Source organism: Podarcis vaucheri, assembly GCF_965113315.1.
Source record: "Podarcis vaucheri genome assembly, chromosome: 1".
NCBI classification, from domain to species: Eukaryota; Metazoa; Chordata; class Lepidosauria; order Squamata; family Lacertidae; genus Podarcis; species Podarcis vaucheri.
The window spans coordinates 115,486,697-115,505,889 of record NC_138759.1 but is presented as its reverse complement, the minus strand read 5'-3'; the positions used below and the strand labels follow the sequence as shown (position 1 = coordinate 115,505,889).

The following is a 19,193-nucleotide window of genomic DNA, read 5'->3' as shown; positions in this document are numbered from 1 at the left end:
AGGGAGGGAAACAAAGAATGTGCATTATTTCAGTGACCCATACAGAAACTTTGCCACAGCAGGGTAATGGGACTAAAATTAAATTCTCACCTGGTCACTTAGAGTACATTGCTCAGTGCAAATATCTGTGATAAGGTTCCGAGCCTGCTTAGCCATTTCATCCAGGAACATGTTGCAAAGGGAAAGACTACGGTCCCCAATGTGATGTCTCTATCAAGATAAAAACAGAAACCTTGTTTTTCTAAATTGTTGCCATGGTGCTTAAAAACATTTTAAAAAAATCATTATCAAGTGAAACATGCTTGCACTAAGTTCATTTCAACACTGAACCATGGAACAGCAACAAATCAAGCCTCACAACCAGAAGTTATCTGCTGAAGATCCAAAAAGCTTGCTTTTTTAAAAAATAAATGTATCCAAAGCTGCTCTAGCAGAGCTCTGCTGGCACCACAGGAATTCCGTTACTTCTTCTCCCCCTGTGCCCCCCCTTTTTCTGGAGGGTCGTTCCGGAGCTGATTTTGAAGGTGCACAGGGGATGCAGGAGGGAAAATTTCACTTCTGTATCTGCACATTCCTTGAACTAGCAGAACAGGAGCACTGGATACTGTTCGTTGTGTATACAACTTAAAATGTCCACTTAATCAAATGTGGCTCCCTAAAAAACCACAGTTAAGAAACAAGTTTTTGTAGCTGTAAATTTCAACTTACTTGCCACACTTCTCTATCCCATGCCCCCAATTTACTTATGTTTCTCTACCTTACTCTCTTCTTGTGAAAACCAATATCAAAGAGAAGATTATGGGTTCTTTACCTCTTCTGGGCACAGCTCGTGGGTGCAGCTCATAAAGTGAGTGCAAAGCAGTGGGAATGCAATGGAGTATCTGGACTGAGAGGGCAGTTCCAAACACTGCTGAAACATCTTCTCAAAAGCACGGCTATAGAAACTGTTCAGAAACACAGGTTAAGTTTTCATTCCACTGGGACAAAGTAATTACAAAAAACAAAACAAAAAACAATTTAACAGATGCAACTAAGCACATGAAAAATTTCAAATGCCAGCCATTTTATCCCATGTCCACACAATCACTGAACTTGAGCAATTACATGCACTTGTACCAGATCCTAATAATAAAAGAGTTGCACTCATGGCACTTTACATTACCAAGGGAACTGAAAGCAGGGGGGAAAGAATGTATTATTTAAACCTCCCACTACGTGTACTGTAGCACAGCAAAATCAATGACTTGATGGGGGGTGCAAAGTGTTGGATTATGCTACCCCCAAGTTACCCTTAGGGGTAGTATAAGCTGGTTCTAAAATTTCCAAAAGGACTAGTAAGACCCAGCATAGGTTAGGATTACTCACTTCCACCCTCTACAGCATGTAGAATTTACTAACCAGGCAATCCTAAACACATCTACTCAGAAGTCCCAACTGAGTTCCTTTAAGCTTACTCCCACTGCATTTTAAACATTCATAGCACTTCATAATTTGCACCTTCCCTTCACAGAAATCCTAGAGATAGGTATTTGTAATTTTCTTTTGTACAGAATATGTTATCTTGCTGCGGCTGCAGAAGGAGACCTGAGAAATACAAGACAGTCTCCAGCTGACTGCACATTGGCTCTTCCCCAAGAGCAAAACAAAACAAAAATCACAACCACGAGGAAGCTTTGGTATATTTAACAACATACCAAAATATAGAAAGATCAGATGTTTCCACCAACATCTCCACCAAGGAATCTACCATTTTTGTGTGGAAAATGATTGTGTTCATCATCTTTCCAAGTTCTCTGTGGTCTGCGAGGCCAAGCGAAGCTTTAGATACACTAGTATAGGCCTGTTGACACATAAAAAAGTAACAATTCACATTATCCAGGTTCTAATTCTCATCTAAAAATCTGCCTTCACTTGAATGCAAGCATTAGTTTTTTTAAAAATGAGCAAAATCCACACACACACACACACACACACATGGTAGCCCTGTAGCTTGCTCTAATTTGCTTGGGGCAAGTTAAGTTTAAAATACAACCCATTCTAAGCTGCCTTACTCCTCCCTATCTACTTTTGGAACATGCTGAGGGTTTGCTCATTCTTGAAACTGGGACTTAAAAAAATGTACAGATCCACAAAAGAAGTTATTTAAGGATTCACTAAGCAAGCCTTATTTTTCAGTTGCTTTACTTATACTTAAGAGTCAAATTCATATTTATAGACAAAACTTGCTTATAATATTTGTTGAAGAAAAGGTAAATATTTTCAAAGTGGCACCCTACTAGGATCAAAACAATATCAGGGCATAGTAATGCCATACTATTTTGCTACTGCTGCAGATGTTACTTGAAAAGGGCTGGTTGTTCAAAAATTCCTCTTAGTTTGTAGCCAAAGATTTACTGGGCCCAATTTCAAAAAACAGAGCTTGAAGCATATACCGTATTGTCTTATTTTTGGAAGGTGGGTTTTTTGTTTTAAAAGCAAACCTAAATCCAGCATTGCATAAAAAGGAACGTATGTTCTTCCAGCTCTGTTTGCCTTTACAACTTCTTTGAACAACTGAGGAAAACCAGGCCTTTTACATTATCTCCTAACCAACATCTAAGAAAAATGACTGGCTTAGTGTCTGGCAATGTGACCTTTCTACAAAGGTTCTCTTTGAGTATGTGTAATAAAGTGTTGAAGAACAGGACATAACCTTCTCAACTCTGATTTGGCCGTACAGCTTTGTTATTACAGACTTTTCTTCTATCCTTATCACTCTATTTCACGCTTCCTGAAACTGTTTGATGTAATTCTGTGCTCCTGCTTTGAACAATGGGTGTGTGTGTGTGAAAACAGCTCCTGAAGTTTATCCTATGAAAAAGTTTTAAATTCAGATTAAATTTGTACATTGATATATGCTACTTCAGGTATTTCATGTGCCATTCTACTTTAAAAAGTAAAAGCAGCACAGGTTTTTTGAATATTTCATCTCCTTTTCACAATGCCTGCCTTTTCTGAATAACACATATGAATTAATCTATCCTTCTTTACAACTTTGCATCATTCATATTATGGGCAGTAGCAAAAGCAATGGTAGTCTACTACTGAATTTACTCAAAACTAGTCAGCCTACATATTTTTCTCCACCATGATCTTGGCTTTATCCTCCTTTTACCTGTTTGTTTTGTTTGTTTGTTTGTTTGTTTGTTTATGAAAAACACCCTGCTCATACTGTGAACCATTCCCTTCCTGAATGCCTGTTTGGGAATACATGAATTTCAAAATGTGAACTCAAATATTTAAATCAATTATTTTAAATCACTTTGATTTAAAACTGATCTACTCTTTAACACAGGGAAAGCAATATTGCTTTGAAGAATGCACAATAGTAATTCTTACCTGTAATCTAAACCAATCGAGCCTCATTCCTCTGAAGTCAAATACCTCCCCATCTTCAACTGCAACATGTGGAAAAACAAAATATGAAAAAAACCATTTGGACAAATGTTTCACCCACTTAATACACATATTTAAAGTCAACAAAAAATGGAGGGGTGGGGAGAGCTGGCATGTATATCTTATTTACAGAGCAGTCTTATGTGTATTTACTCAGAAGAAAGACCCACGCTTTTTAGTATAATTTATTCCCAAGGTAAGCATGTGTAGGATTACGGTCTCAAAAGTATACATGCCTTACAGTCCAGTCCATTCTGAACTTAATGGGATTAACTCCCATGCAAGTATATATAGGATTGCAACCTTAGTTTTTCACAAGCCAATGGATAGCAAATGTAGGGTTTCCAAAAGTCATCAGAAGAAGGCAGCAATTCACAAGGCTTGTATGCTCCTCTCATGAACATGGCAGTGCCCTCTATATGCAGAAATGCACAGAGGATCTGAATGTTACATATCTATCCACAATATGTACAGGAATTAGTACTCTCTAAGGCAGCAGATTGTCTTGGACAGTAAGTTCCACCTTCCCTGCAATTGCCCAAGCTGTAGGGAGGTGCTGAGAGTCGACCCAACAAAATCTGCAGGACTTCATGTTACCCACTTAAGACACACTATTTCCAATTTTGCTATGGCAGACATAGTTTAAGTTCATGGCTTACATATACATAACTTACCTTGCTTCACACTTAAGGAGGTCATGGTGTTTACAAAAGAGGACATAATGATGGACTCATCTTCAGGGCATACCGAAAGATTCTAAAAAATCAGAAACCAGGACGCTACTGTTATTTTGCCAGCTACACAACTATCACTTCATCACAATAAAGTGGAGAACACATCAACAGATATGGGGCTGGCAGGAAACTTCTGTGCAGCTCCATCTGGACCTCAGCCTGGTGGTTGTCTGTGTATGAGATCACAGGTTATGGTATGAAGGCACATGAGGCCACCACTTAATTAGGTCTGGGCCTTATCGCTGCCTGAATAGCACACAGGCTCCACAATGAAAGAAACGTGGGATATAAATATAAGGACATAAATTTAAAAAGTAGCGGGATAAATAGTGAGTGGTGCCAGTGGAGCACATGTAGGACTAAGATGCACATAGTTTATGTATGAGAGAGTACTGAGTGTGAAGTACATGAGAAGAAGGGCAGCTGTATACAGAAAGCCTGCTTTCTCTCCTTGCACCACCTCAAAATCAGCCCACAAACTTTCAGACTTTCACTTGGGCAATTAAAGTGTGGAAACTGTTTTTCTGACATAGGGTTGCAAACTGGGGTTAGTATTATTTCACGGGTGACAATATCACTTCACCCACCTAATGTCACTTAATCCACCAAGTCTATGATGCTTGTAATTTGTTTCTCAATATAGGGAATCAAGAATTTAGCACATTTTTAGCAGTAGTCCAAAATAATGGAAGTTATGAGTGCTGTATAGTAGGAGCCTGCATATTTATTTGTGAAAGCAAGATCATTTTAAAGAGCTCCCCTGCCCATCCAGATGTAATAAACAAATGCTATAATGTACACAATTAAAGGGGCTGAGAACTACAGAGAAGAGACACTGGTTGCTGACTGACTCCATTTTGTTTTCAAACAGCCTTCCCTCATTACAATGTCATCTTAACTACATGCTATTGAAAATTAACAAAAAGATTATTTCTTCCCGAATACAAGCAGCTTTATCCCTACAGGATGACTACTAGTTTAAATTTTGAACATCTACGCGGATATGTTGTGTAGTATAAAATCTGAGCTCCATCTAGTGGGCAATGAAAAAGTAAAATAGTCATTTTTCAGTGATTGATAGTAACTATGTATCTGTGATTGACTGGTGTCTGTACAAAATATGTAGGTTCTATGGAACCCGTATATCCTGTTTTAGTCTTTGGGTTCCCTAATAGAAGTTCACACCTTACAGGATACTTTAAAGGGTATTTTAACTTCTTAGCATTTATTCACTCAGGATGAAAATCAACAAGTCAGTACTTAATTCAGTACTTGTAACCTTTTTATAGCAATATCCTCACCACTTACCTGCACAAGTTCATTTAAGACAACTGCATCAAAGCCCGATAGGTACTGCACATAGTATCTTTGCATAACTGGGCCATATTTTCGTACATGTGCCCTGAGCTCTTCCATGTAGAAAATCAGCTCCGCTATGTGCCTTAGGAACGAAAGAGAAACAAAGAATATTGACTAATGTAAGCATGTGTGAAAAATGTCGTGGTGTGAAATTCTCATTTTCAGGCTATTTATTGGTCCTTAAATCATGGTTATTTGCTACTTAAGTATATCCAAGTTTTCAGTGAGATAGAGAGAACGCTAGCAGGGAAACTACATGTGGAAGGCCATAATTAAGTAAACAAACACATTCGCTTTATTACTGAAAAAGCTCTCTAGCTTTGCCCCAGTGAGCCCACATAATTAAAGAAAACAGCTATTAAAAGATATATTTGGAAGAAGGGGGGGGGGGCGCGAAGCGGTGGAATTAAGAAAACAAAGAGGGATGGTTTTGCTGACATCACCACTCTTGTTTTCAAGCCCAGTAGGAAGCTACTTGCAGAAAATGTTAAGGGCTGGGTCACAACAGGCTTTGAAGTTCAAAAGAAACATTTTTGAAAACAACCTACAGGACAAATGTTTCTGTTGATCCTCTAGAACTGACAATCAATAAAAGTGCATGGCACACATCCTCTTACATTGCTCTGATTAGAAAATTATGTGTTGTTTTGGGGAGCAGATTGCTGGGTGCTGAACAAGAGAAGGCAACATTCTTCCAGGATCCTGGAGTACTATCGCCAAACTGATCTTGAAGGTATTATCTTAGCAGACCAAGCTTGGACAACTATTAAAGGCCTGCCACTACTTGTTTATTTTGTTGTGATATCAGGATTTTCTACATTTTGTAAACGTAAATCAGCTAATGGAACTTTATGTATGTGAAGAACCACATGCCGGTTGGGAAAAAGGCATTCAACTATTAGTTTATATTTATAAAAGTGAAGTTTCAATACAGAAACAATTTGCAAAGACAGAAAAAGTGAATCTAGATTCAGTTAAGTATCTGAAGAAGTGTGCATGCACACGAAAGCTTATACCCAGAACAAACTTAGTTGGTCTCTAATGTGCTACTGGACAATTTTTTAATTTATTTAGAAAAAGTGACTGTACAACTTGCTGAAGAGGGCTTCATATTTACACCAGGAAACTATCCCCCAATTACTGGATGTACTTTGGAGAGTCACAAGACTCTGCTGCTTTTGCTGAAACAGACTAAGAGTTATCCCTTTGGAAATGGTTACAATCTAGACTAGAGAGTTATGCAATTAACTGTTGCACGCTCAGCGCAGCTTTTGTTTGTGATCTGAACACACAAACACACAGGAATGATAAGCTGCTCTTAAGACTTAGCCTGCACTCCTATACACACATTTCTGAGAGTAAATACCACTGAATTAAATGGGGCTTACTTTTAAGTACACATGTATAGGATTGCACTTTTAATGTCATTTCAAGGCAGGACTACAGTGTAGCAGCAGGCGTGTGAAGAATCAAAGAAAATGTTTGAAATCTTTTTAGGGAAGCTTCTACGTAAGCTCTCTGGACTAAGGCCAATGTGGCATTTTTCACCACTACCCTGCCCAATGCATGCTGACTGTTAAAAGGAGTTGAGTATGGGGACGTGGCTAGATAGACACGAGACCTTTGCTATATGAATTCCAGCACATTATTCTGAACTGAATAGCTTTGCATTCATTACACTCACAAATGTATCTTAATAAAATTTTGTTTTCACATCCCACAGCAATGAAGGGAAACATTATTTTAACATATCTAGGAATAACAGTGATCAACCAAGTCAAGGAAAGAGCCTCCATATATCAATGCAATCAAGACCACAATGTGCCAGAAGAAGAAGAAAAAAAACAAGTAGTAGTACCCTGTACCAAAGTGCTTTCGCAGCAGCAGTTTCCATATCATGCAAGAAATCTGAATTTTAAAATATACCAAATATGAAACGTACTTATCTATGAAATCATCTGCACTCTTCTTTGGCATGTTATCTGCGTGTCGTAGAAGCCAAATAATTTCATCACGAGCAAACGATAATGCCATAAAGACAAAAAGTGCCTGGAAAAAACCAAACACACATTAAAATGTTTCCCTTTGCAGATATTATAAGTGAATGTACAGCAAATGGAAATGAACTCTGTGGATTGTGCCCGTAAATAATTTCCCTTCTACTTACTAAGCTTACTTACCTTGGGACCCAACAGTCCTGGCTGATCTGACAGGACAGTAGCTAGTTCTTTCAGTGCAGACCGTAAAAATTTGCGTCTTTCTCTGTGCATTGAACCACTGTTTCCAGAATACAAATACTGCAATTAATCACCAATATACTATACTTCAAAAATTATTTGAAGTTGTGCTTAGAGTCCATGGCAGTGCATTCTCAATTAAAAATGGTGTTTAAAAACCACCTCTCATATTGCTCCTTAAGATCAAGTTTTAATACATTTGTGAGGCCATTACATTTTCATGTTACCAGTGGAAAAAAAGATTTAAAGAAAACAGTTATGTAAAATCTGTTTTGGCAGTCAGTTTTTTATATTGGCTGGAACATTGCCTCTGACTTTTATGTAATGTATGCAGCAAGCCGGTCTGAGAAAAGAGGTGGAAAGCATGTGGCTCTCCAGATTTTTGGGGGACTCCAGCTCTTAGCAGCCCCAGACAGCATGACCCACAGTCATGGATAATGGGAGTTGTAGTCCAGTAGTACCTGGATGGTCACATATTTGCCACCCCTGTACTAAATAATAATATCCAAGATCTGACCAGCCACGCCTGGAGAGCTCAGTTGGTTAGAAGGTGGTCTGATAACACCAAGGTTGCAGGTTTGATCCCTGTATGGGACAACTGAATATTCCTGCATTGCAGGGGGTTGGACTTGATGATCCTTAGGGTCCCTTCCAGCTCTACAATTCTATGTAAGGCAAAGGTAGGAAATGATTTTCATCCCAGGGTTGAATTCTTTTCTGGGCAATCTTCCATGAGCCACATGCCCAGAGTGGATGGGGCCAGAGGTCAAAGCGGGCAGAGTACTTAATATGAATTTTACCATTGTACAGTAGGGTACACACAGTAACCACTCTGCCCTCCATCCAAGCAGCATTACCAGAGTTCAAGGACATGTTCCAGTCAGGCAAGAATAGTGCAAAGCAGAACTGCAAGGGATGTGGCCTGTGAGGGTGTGTGTGTGTGTGTGACCTTGAGAGAGTTCAAAGGGCCAGATAGGGGTGTGGAGAGACATATTTGGCCCCTGGCCCTGAAGTTCTCCATTCCCAATGTAAGGAAACACAGAGTGGAATCCATCGTATAAAATATAGGCTTGGATTGAAAGATCCAGCTGGTGAACAGGAAGCAAAACCAGCTACGGAGAGATGGACCTTCCAAGTATGTAGGAGCAGCAGATGAGGAAAGAGAAACTGGCAACTCTCTCCCCAAAACAAGCAGGAGATTCTTTTGTTTGCCATGAGGTACTTTTAAGCAACTATCTTTCAAAACTGCTGACAGAGTTGTATAATTTGGCTAAATACTAAAACACGTAATTAGTAGTATTTTATAAAAACATATTTTACAGTACACTTACGCATGTGATACAGCCGCTTCCTTGCATTCTCGTATGTCGTTAATACGTTTGTTATAGCTGCAAGTGTAAACAAAATGTATAAACATATTGGTGATAAAGACTTCCCATCTCTCTACAATTGCATCAGAAAGAACAACTTGCCTTTAACTAACCAGTGTTAAGGTCCTGTATTTAGATCAAATGCCATCTCAGACTTATGAATAAGTGAACGTGGAGCTAGGCTTCAATTTCTGAACAAAGTTGAAAGGCATGCAACCAAAAGCAAAGTTTAAATTTAAAGCAACTCCAAGAATTAGGTGTAAAAAACCCCAATTCAAGCACAATGAAGAACCTGGGTAAAGGAAAGTGGGGTATTTTATGTGGAGTAAAGTAAAAGGAGGGAGAGCATATGCTGCTGCTTTCTCAATCTCAATCCTAGATATCACTGAATTCCACAAGATTTCTCTTGTTCATCTATCTCTCATTTGCCACTATATGCACATATATATAGCGAATGCAATAAAATCTAATCTATATCTATATTTTAAAAACCGTACCCTCTTATGTTTACAAACAAGTCTTCTGCAGCTTTGTGAATATGGAAAACTTCATCCCGAAACAGAGCCAAGCAAGAACTGCTTTGAAGAGCAAGCTTCCAAAGGGTCAAAGCAGTTGCATCACTGTTCAGGACTCCATGGCACAAAATAAACCCAACTTTGAAAAGAGAAAGAGAAATCAGCATTATGTAAAACTCATGGTGACAAATTCAAACTGTTGTCTGTACCGCCAGTGGTCCACAAGCTTCATTAAGGTGGTCTGTAGCATTCAGTGGATTTGTAGTTGAAGATAGGAGATGACACATCCATTGTATTAAATATTCATATTGATTTTAATGGTATTTTAATTCTTTGTCCTATTTCTTATATTGCATTTAACTGTATAGGTGTCTCCCCACTTGAATGCAATCAGCATGTGCGCTCCAGCTGACACACACGCAGAAAATGGTGCAAAAAAGGGGGTGGAACAGGGCCAGAAGCGAAATGGGGTAATCCTCACTTATACACATCCTGGTGATGCGCACGGCTGGCCCAAAATGGAACCCCCATGTAAGTGGGGATTCCCCTGTACTACAATTCCATGGAATGCAATAAAATCTAATGTAAGAAGAAATAAGCAGGACTAAAAACACAATTAAAAATCATACAGCATCTAGCACAGTGTGTTACAATTGCTATAACAAGCTGAAAAATCATTAAGTGCTCCACTAAGATCCTCAGCAATTTTCAAGGGGTCCATGGAGGGGGGGGGAGGTTTGGGAACCTTCTTTAGCCCCCCACGACCCTCTCCCGGCTGGAGAGGTGACGCACAGCTATGGCAGGAGCCTCTATAGCCGCGCGTCACCTCTCCAGCCGGGAGAGCGCGCGCGGGGCTAAAGAAGCACCCCGTGACCCTCTCCAGGCTGGAGAGGTGACGCGCGGCTATGGCAGGAGCCTCTATAGCCGCGCGTCACCTCTCCAGCCAGGAGAGGGTCGCAGGGGGCTGCTTTAGCCCTGTGCGCGCGCTCTCCCGGCTGGAGAGGTGACACGGGGCTGTAGGGGTTCCTGCCATAGCCGCGCGTCACCTCTCCAGCCGGGAGAGGGTCACGGGGCTATGGCGTCTTCACTCCATAGGACGCACACACATTTCGCCTTCATTTTTGAAGGAGAAAAAGTGCGTCCTATAGAGCGAAAAATACGGTAGTTAAAAGTTCTATTACTTCCCCATAGATACCAATGGAATTAGAAGTGCTTAGCTCTGGAACATGCTTACAAAATTCCAATACCTCAGCACTTAGAGCTTACACAATTGTAACATTGCCTTTTATTAATGGGATAATGAGATCAGAATAGCCTCAGCCTAGCTCCCATATATGAGCTCCTTGCACACTCCCGCCCAGTGTCTTCACTAAGCTAATAGCTAAGTCAATACCAATGCTAGCCATGGTTATTGCTAAGCACAGTTTGTTTTAAAACCGGGTTTGAAAATTGTTAAAGAATCCTGATAAAGACCAAACCTTCATTACAATTATGTTGCTAAGCTGTGAGTGCATTTTGCACATATGAAGACTGGGCCTTGGGAGACAGAATGAATTCTCCTGCTCCCTTAACCATGGCTAAGAGGTGGGCACTGTTACATCTGAACTGACCTCATGGCTCCATTATACATGAAAACAGCTGTAAAGAAACAGGAAGCACTTCAGTAGAACATCAAACTTACATATGATCCACTTCTCCATTGTATCCAGAGACAGGTATTCGCATGGCATCTGTTTGTAAAAACAAGCTGTCATCAGAAAATGACACATTGCAATCTAGTTAATACATGAGCTCTGGGTACAATACTTTAAACAAGGCTGATGAAATAATAACAGCTCTCTAAGTGAAATCATTTATTTAGGGAAGGGCTGCTTCAGGGGTACAAAAGGGTTTAAAGTACACTTTCAGGGCTTCTCCACGTTTGCTCTAAACCAACTCTTCCTGATCCTTTGTGTGGGCACACTCTGGCATGGTCCATATGCTGGGCGCAGTTCTAACTCTAGGAGCTTATGGTACATCTTTTTGGTTCCAGGAACAAATGGACAATCTTTGCTATGACCCAGCCGCCTGATGAGGCACACAGATCAAAATGATCTTAAGTGATCTGAGATCCACTTGTTACTCACTCTGGCTTTGAGGCAGTGGGAAGAGAGCTGGAGGACAGGTAGAGTAAAACTCATGGGAAGGTTATTCAAACACTAGCAAGAGACTATTACTGGGCCTACTTTGTAGTGAAGCAACTATTCTACATCTTCTCAGTGTTATTCAGCAGAGCTTTGGAAATCTGGCCCAGGGGCAGATGCAACAGAACCTTTGGTATAATGCTGCAACACATTTGCAAGACACTTTGAGGACAAAGTTGCCCATATCCATTATGACTTATGACTCCACTCCTTGTCCACACGTCCCTCAGAGAAGGCACATGGAGAAGGGTCTCTGATGGTGAATGAAGCTCAGGTAGGTTCATATGAGCAGAGGTAACCCCTGAGGTATTCGGGTCCTGAGTTGCATAAGGTTTTATATATCAAAAACATAACTCTGAATTGAGTTTGGAAAATAATTGGTAACTGGCACAGTTGTGACAGAATTAGTGCTAGACACTCAGATTAGAGTCAGAAATCTGGCTGCCAAATTCCGTGCTAGCTGCAGTTTCTAAACCATCTTCATCAGCTGCCCCACATATAACACATGGCAGTAATTAATCTAAAGGTTACTAGAGTGCAAACACTCTTTTGCAAACAGCAAAATTAAGGATCATATCTGGGCCACCAGCTGATGCTGATGGAAGGCACTGTGTGCCATTGAGGCCACTTGTGCCCTGAGTAACAGTAGATCCAGAAGTACCCCCAAAATGCACACTTGTTCCTTCAGGGGGAGTCTTGCCTCATTAAACACACACACAGAGAGAGAGAGAGAGAGAGAGAGAGAGAGAGAGAGAGAGAATGAATAACCTCAGCTGGGAATTTTCAAAAGCAAACCTCACAAACTTTAAGTTCCACAGAATTGAATCAAAGTAAAGTATCGTACTGTGTCTGACTGTGCAGGATTAAGCATTGTGCTGGGAGCGCTGATGAGGCTCAAGAGTTGTGCGTTTCTCCATTGGTCAGCTGAGAGGTTTCGTCGAGGATAGACCATCTGGAGTGAGATTAGGGCATCTGAAAGAGCCTAGAACACAGTAAATACAAACATATTGTTTTGAACGATTAGCAGTTAAGTACAATAAATACAATTTAAGATTTTCTAATCTATTCCATTATTACAGTACTCTCAAGCATCTAATGGTCATGTATTTCATGTCTATCCAACGCTGTATGAGAGAAATGCTGGGACTTGATATATTTTTTCCTTGTCTCCCATACTTGAACCTTTGCCAAAGTATTTTAAAATTTAAAATATTATTTTAAAGTGCAAATTGTAAGTTCTTAAATAACTAGGTTGATATTAAGAGAATCTGGATACAGTATAAGCATGTTATCCCTACAGTCAATTTCTAAGCTGAACCAAAAGCCACCTTTAGCTAAATATATGTAAATGAAGAACCAATTTGATCATTTCTCAAAGACTCGAAACTTGCTTCAAACTGTCATGGGCACGGAATATTTATTTCCTACTCTGCTTTTTTTGCAAGGATGGGGCTACTCATGGCAGAGTAGGACAGAAAGGAGCAACACTGGGAAGAAGTGAAGATAACAGACCTCAGGATTTTGTGGAGAATGTACAAGGGCTAAAAGTGGGAAGTTTATATGCACGGTCCCCTTTTCAGGTGTTCTAATTTTGAGAGGGTCTGAAGGGGAATTCTAAGTGCATTCACCTGAATGTGCTTAGAATCCCCTTTCAGACCTTCTTTCTAAATATGGGAAGGTTTGAAGTAGTATTGGTGTGCAGGGAAACACTGCAGCAGGGATTGTGCATGCACATCCCCAACTTGACCTTTTCAGGCCCACACTTGTGTCTGAAGAGGTGTTCGGTGTGCTGGTACCTTATTCCCACACTTAAGCCTGCAATCCTATGCTCACTTTCCTGGGAATAAGCCCCAATGGATTCAATGGAACTTTCCTCTACTAAGTAGACATCTTCAGAATTGCCATTAACCTTACAAACTATCATGGGTTTGGGTTGTAAAAAGGACCCTATATGGAAATATCCTGAAGACTTTTCCATTATAGTGCTAAATGAACTATTTAATTCTTTTAAATGCACACAGAAAGAGGGGAAAGCTTGACAATTTTATTAAAAACTGCTTATCCTCAATTTTCTATTTTTTAAAAAAACTTATACACATTCATTTTCAGAAAAAAGGGGGGAGAGACAGTCAGACAAATTTTCAGAAAGAGGAAAAAGGCTTATACATACTTTACTATGTGGCACAAATTCCTCCATCATCTTCTTCAAAGGGTTCTCATAATCCACAATCATCTGGCCAAGACGTGGGTATTCCCTATCACTAAAAAAAGCAACAAACGAGATTAAGGAAAATGTATTTTATAACATGCTCCCAATCATCACAAAAAAGACATTCAGTGTGCTATGCATTTTTACCTTGCTCCATGTGTCATCTCATGAGCATAGTTGTACAACCCTATGATGGCCTTCCGCTCTTCAATCCGAGACAGCAGTATCATTAGTGTTGTGTAGGTTATGATTAAATCTAGGTAGTTCTTTGTTAAATCAAAATTTACAGTCTAGAAATGAAATACAAAAAAAAGGTTTTGTATTATAACAGATTACTCATATCATCTTCAAGTTCTAATCCTTCATACATTTCATATGCAATTGAAAAGTCTCAAACAATTTAAAATTAGCACCTATTAAACGTAGAGAAGCACCTTAAATATATTAACTTTACTTACTGTAGCACATTCTAAACACTAAAATGTGTAATAGGTTAGCACAACTCAATGGACTCACTCTTAGAGGACTCCAGGCTGAATGGCCTTTTCAAATATTTCCAAGAATTATGTTAGAAAGCAGTGCATACATAGAGGACCAAAACTCCCAGTCAAAACTAATACATTGGAAATGAGCTACGGCATCATTTGACCATTTTCTACCTTTACTGCAATTAGAGGAATAGGTCAAGACCAATGTTTAAACAGCCACTTCAACTCCCAGTCCATTTCCAGGCACAATTCTTAGTATTTGTATTGATTTATAAAGGCCTAAACTATTTAGGACTCAGGTCATTTTTATCTCAGCTGCGCAGTGTAATCCTATGCATGTTTACTTGGAAGTAATTTCCCAATGTGTTCACTTGCACTCGCTCGCTAGTAAATGTATTAAGAATTGCAGTTCAATTGACTTTTTAAAAACTTTCATGGACTTACAATATCAAAGAAGACTTGGCAAACATCAATAGTGTTCAGCAATTCACAGACATGGTCCTTGAAAACAAAAAGGGAAAGGAAAAATCTGATTGCTTACTGAAATTATTACTGGACTTTTCCCCCTGAATTTGGGGGGGAAAAACAACACACCCTCAGCCAATAACAGCAATATGTTTTTTTAAAAACAATTTTAAAAATATCCATTACTTTAACATAGAAAGCACTTTTAAAAAGCAATTCATAATAAATTATTTAATCTGCACTCAATGGTTGTGAAATTCTATCAAGGCCTGCAAGAGCAGCTGATCTGTACTTCAGGTGTCTTACCTTAAATTCCATAACATCAACAAACGTGAAGTAATATAAAGCCAGATTCTTCAGAATCTCTGATTTCTCTTTCTGCAGCTGAGCAAGCTGTTGCTACAAATCAAACACACACACACACACACATATAAACTAAACAGTTCTTGGAAACAAATGCATAATTTTAAGAAAGCCAAGGAATCATACTTGCAAGAAGCAGGCACACAATTTTTTGCAGTGATCAAATGTTTAGTGCATTTCTCCAATAGCAAGGTCTTCATGGTTGTGATTTTAATATATGAACAAACTATGGGGCACAATTCCTCCTATCTTAAGCTCAATAAGTCACTCTCCCTCCCATTGATGTAAGCATCTACCATTCTGCTGGCAATTGTCAAGAAAACAGGAAGCCAGTGCACTGCTTCCCCTTCCTGACCTCTGTCCAAGCCAGACTCTGACCTGGAGAGGGAGGGCTAGATGGGCAAGTAGCAAACAAGCTAGCTTTCCATTCCAGGAACTGGCAGCACACTGCTGCACATGCATACCTCCCTATCCACATGGGCCAAGGGGCAGAAGGTAGAAGCAAGGATACACCTTTGGGCTATATGCAATCCTTCCAAGCATGTTAGAAAGTGATGGTGCCCGCATTCTGCAACTAAACGCTTCTTCTAATAAGCGCCAACTACCAGCTAATTAGTACACATTAGTACCAAAATTATTAACTATAAGTACTAGAGATTAGAGAGTGTTAAAAAGGAATTGGTTATACGAGTAATTAGCCAAAGCAAAACCATTTATGAGCACAAATCAGCATGAAAAAAAATAAGGACAGATTTCTTGAGGTGGGAAAAGAGGTGACAGCAGAGTTTACAGATTTTACTACGGAGAAAACAATACGCTTTAAATTCAGAACTTACCAAAAAGAATATCCAGGCAAAGCCACGTTAAGCATGCAAAATAAAATGTAGATACAAACATAAAATACAGTCACGGTTCTTTAAGCAGTCCCATATAACACAATATACATTAAAACACAAGCAACAAAAGAAACAAAGATGAAAAAGAAGCAAGAGGATAGCGTGTTAGACACTGGTGAGGAAATGGAAGAGAGACTATGAATACAAGGATATTCAGTAGTTATAAAAGTAGATTTTCACACAGTATTTTTCAGCAGTGCTCAAATGTGTTATTCCTGCAGAATACAAACTAATCAGTAGAAAGGGAAAGAATGAAGTTACACAAAAGACTAGCGAAGAATTAGAACAACTTTCAACTTCCTATATTAATTTAAAAAATAATAATTTCATGCCCTTCAAATGTTTAAAAAACACACATCTATGCCACACAGTTGTGAGCATAAACTAGATAGACAATGTCTTCCACAAAGTTACACAGGGATTTTCACTGATATTTTCATTGATAAATATCACACTTTAAAATTATATTCTTCCATTTGACATTAATAGAGGGGAAAAACTTTTACCCATATTCAATTTTCATTATACAGATATGGATCACAAAAATGGAAAGCATTCCCTGTTTCATAAAAAAGCTGGTTCTCACAGTCAACAGAACTATGAAATTGAAGGTTGGCATCTCATGACTCCTGGCTACTGTAAAAATGAAAAATCCTGCCCACTCTAGTTTTTTGTGTATCTAGGTCAATGTGGCCATTCATTTCTACTTTGTCTTTACATAGACATCATATATCAAAGTCAAAAAGCAATTAAGAACATTTCCAGTACAAAATAGACTGAAGTCTAATGGAGCATGCAGGCAACATATTTATGTAAAATAAAATTTACATATTTTGCATGTAAAAGAACGTTCAGCATAATCTATCTTTAAATAGTATGTAGAGCCAATTAGACTTCAGTGTATTTTGTACTGGAAATGCTGTCATTGTTCATGTCTGTGTCTATGTAAGGAAGAAATGCGTGACCAGTTCAACTACTTTGATACCATAGAATAATCAAAATATTAAAAGAGGATGGCATCAGCAACAGAATCTTGATAAAAGTTTACCTTTTGAGAAAAATGAAAGGTAAATATTGTGGGCCCAAATTCAGGAGGGTCTGTATGGTTCTCCAACTCATGAACACATAAAAAGTCTAATATGATTAAAGGCCTTTCCACAGTCACCTTCTTTCATATGCATCTAGCTAAATAACTCTCCCTTGACATATATATTACTTATATCTCAATCATACACACACATTCTGCAATTGGATAACATCGTACTGGCTGGACATAAATAAGAACGGGGGGGGGGGGTCAAGGAAAAGACACTGAAAGACCACACTGAGCATTATACAGCATAAGACAGTAGCGTAACCACATTAAAATGTACACACTTTTAGACTGGTAATGAAACAAAGAGCGGTTGGGTGTATCAGTGTACATTATTCAATCTTATGGCTATATCCTTATGTATTATAGTAGAATATTTATACAGAAAAGTATCAAAAATTAAGGTTGTTTTCTGAAAATATTTATCACTTAGTGAAGAAATATTTATTTCACCAAAGCTTTCAAACCACTCAGCCTTTTACCACAGTTTTAAATGTTTTGTGCTTTTTATGTTTTCTGTAGCCAAAAAGCAAGACTGGTAAGTAATTCAACTTTAAACAGTATTTACTTATAGCTTTCCCGAATTAAGCTTACTGATGCTAGTCATTACATGCCTTCAGATAGGGGGCTGATGAAAATATTAGACCCCATCTCAGACTACTTGTAAATATTTTTTTCCAGGAAATTTTGTCCAATTAGATCTATAAACTACGCCAGCCCACCTGCAACATATGCCAAGATTCAAAGAACCAGAAAACCAGTCCTGTGATCCCAAGAGAGCTTTAGACTCACACACACCCCTTTTCGTTTTAACCTCTCTGGCCTCCCAAACACTGCATGACACACTGCTTTTGAAAGGGAGGAGGACTTCAATAGTAGTTTGTAGGGGGGGAGGGGGGAATTAGCTGGAAATTCCAGTGCAACAGGAATTTCACTTACCACAACATGTGTGATGACAGGAATGAGTCATCCCACCAATGTTAGAGCTGCAGAGGTCTGTGATCAGTTGGGAGTTGAATGATGACCACCTTTTCCCCAACATTAGGAGAAAAACTTGCAACTGGTTGGCTGCTGAGCTGCTACGGAGCCTGGAGCACCCCACCAGCATCTCCCCTCCCACTCTTCCAACTGCAAGCTTGAAACAGGGCTGAGGTCTGTCCCTGGCCTTATACATCAGACAGATAGCATACCAAAATTGAGTGAGTGTGTGAACGTTATATGTACAGTGGACTTGGCCTCCTGTACATATAACCTAGGACTGTATGTGAACAGCACAAGTCACAAGTCCTCAGGAACAAAGGTTAATACAAATTATTGTAATTAGTATAATTAACCCTGTTCTTTTTTTACAGTTCTAATACAATCAAATATCTGACTACTATTCTGTTACCACTGCTGAGAACCAGCTGCTTTTGGTCCACTGTCACCTGGTGGTAGCTATTCTCTCAGGTTACCTGAACTATTTCCATTTTAGCTGGTTCTACAATACAGCTGACTAGAACTTTAAAAACTGTTGCCCGAGTTTGTTTTTTTCCTCCTCCTTCCCCATCCCTTTTTCACTGAGTGTTATATCTTTCATATTGTATGCCTGAGGGCAGGGATTCTCTTACTACTAATCTTTGTAAGCCCCGCAGACAGCTTTTCCAGTTAAAGAACACGGCAAAATTGCTTTAAAGAAGCAAGCCAAGTAAAAAGTGGACAATATTCAATGGGTTGTTTGGTTATTTTCTATCCCTATCTAAAATTCCACTGGGCTTTGTGATTCAACACATCTTTTTGGTCTCAGCACCGAGATGGGGTGTGTGTGTTGAGGGTCAAGGCGGATTAGTTATTCTACATGTGGGAT

The 19,193-nt window shown here is 39.2% G+C and overlaps 1 protein-coding gene across 4 annotated transcripts in view; it reads right to left on the bottom strand.

Moving 5' to 3' along the window:
- Positions 1-19,193, bottom strand: part of NCKAP1 (NCK associated protein 1) — a 46,197-nt gene that overhangs the window by 13,054 nt on the left and 13,950 nt on the right. For 2 of the 4 annotated variants that reach the window (XM_082200801.1, XM_082200803.1), the window contains 16 exons: positions 15,302-15,394; positions 14,975-15,031; positions 14,190-14,332; positions 14,004-14,094; positions 12,678-12,815; positions 11,332-11,380; positions 9,633-9,789; positions 9,097-9,153; positions 7,709-7,805; positions 7,471-7,577; positions 5,478-5,610; positions 4,110-4,191; positions 3,379-3,437; positions 1,695-1,840; positions 812-944; positions 91-210 (listed from right to left, as the gene is read on the bottom strand). In XM_082200801.1, coding sequence (XP_082056927.1) covers positions 91-210; positions 812-944; positions 1,695-1,840; positions 3,379-3,437; positions 4,110-4,191; positions 5,478-5,610; positions 7,471-7,577; positions 7,709-7,805; positions 9,097-9,153; positions 9,633-9,789; positions 11,332-11,380; positions 12,678-12,815; positions 14,004-14,094; positions 14,190-14,332; positions 14,975-15,031; positions 15,302-15,394 — 1,662 coding nt within the window. The remainder of the gene's footprint in view (positions 1-90; positions 211-811; positions 945-1,694; positions 1,841-3,378; positions 3,438-4,109; positions 4,192-5,477; positions 5,611-7,470; positions 7,578-7,708; positions 7,806-9,096; positions 9,154-9,632; positions 9,790-11,331; positions 11,381-12,677; positions 12,816-14,003; positions 14,095-14,189; positions 14,333-14,974; positions 15,032-15,301; positions 15,395-19,193) is intronic. The other 2 variants (XM_082200802.1, XM_082200804.1) reach the window with 1 other exon arrangement.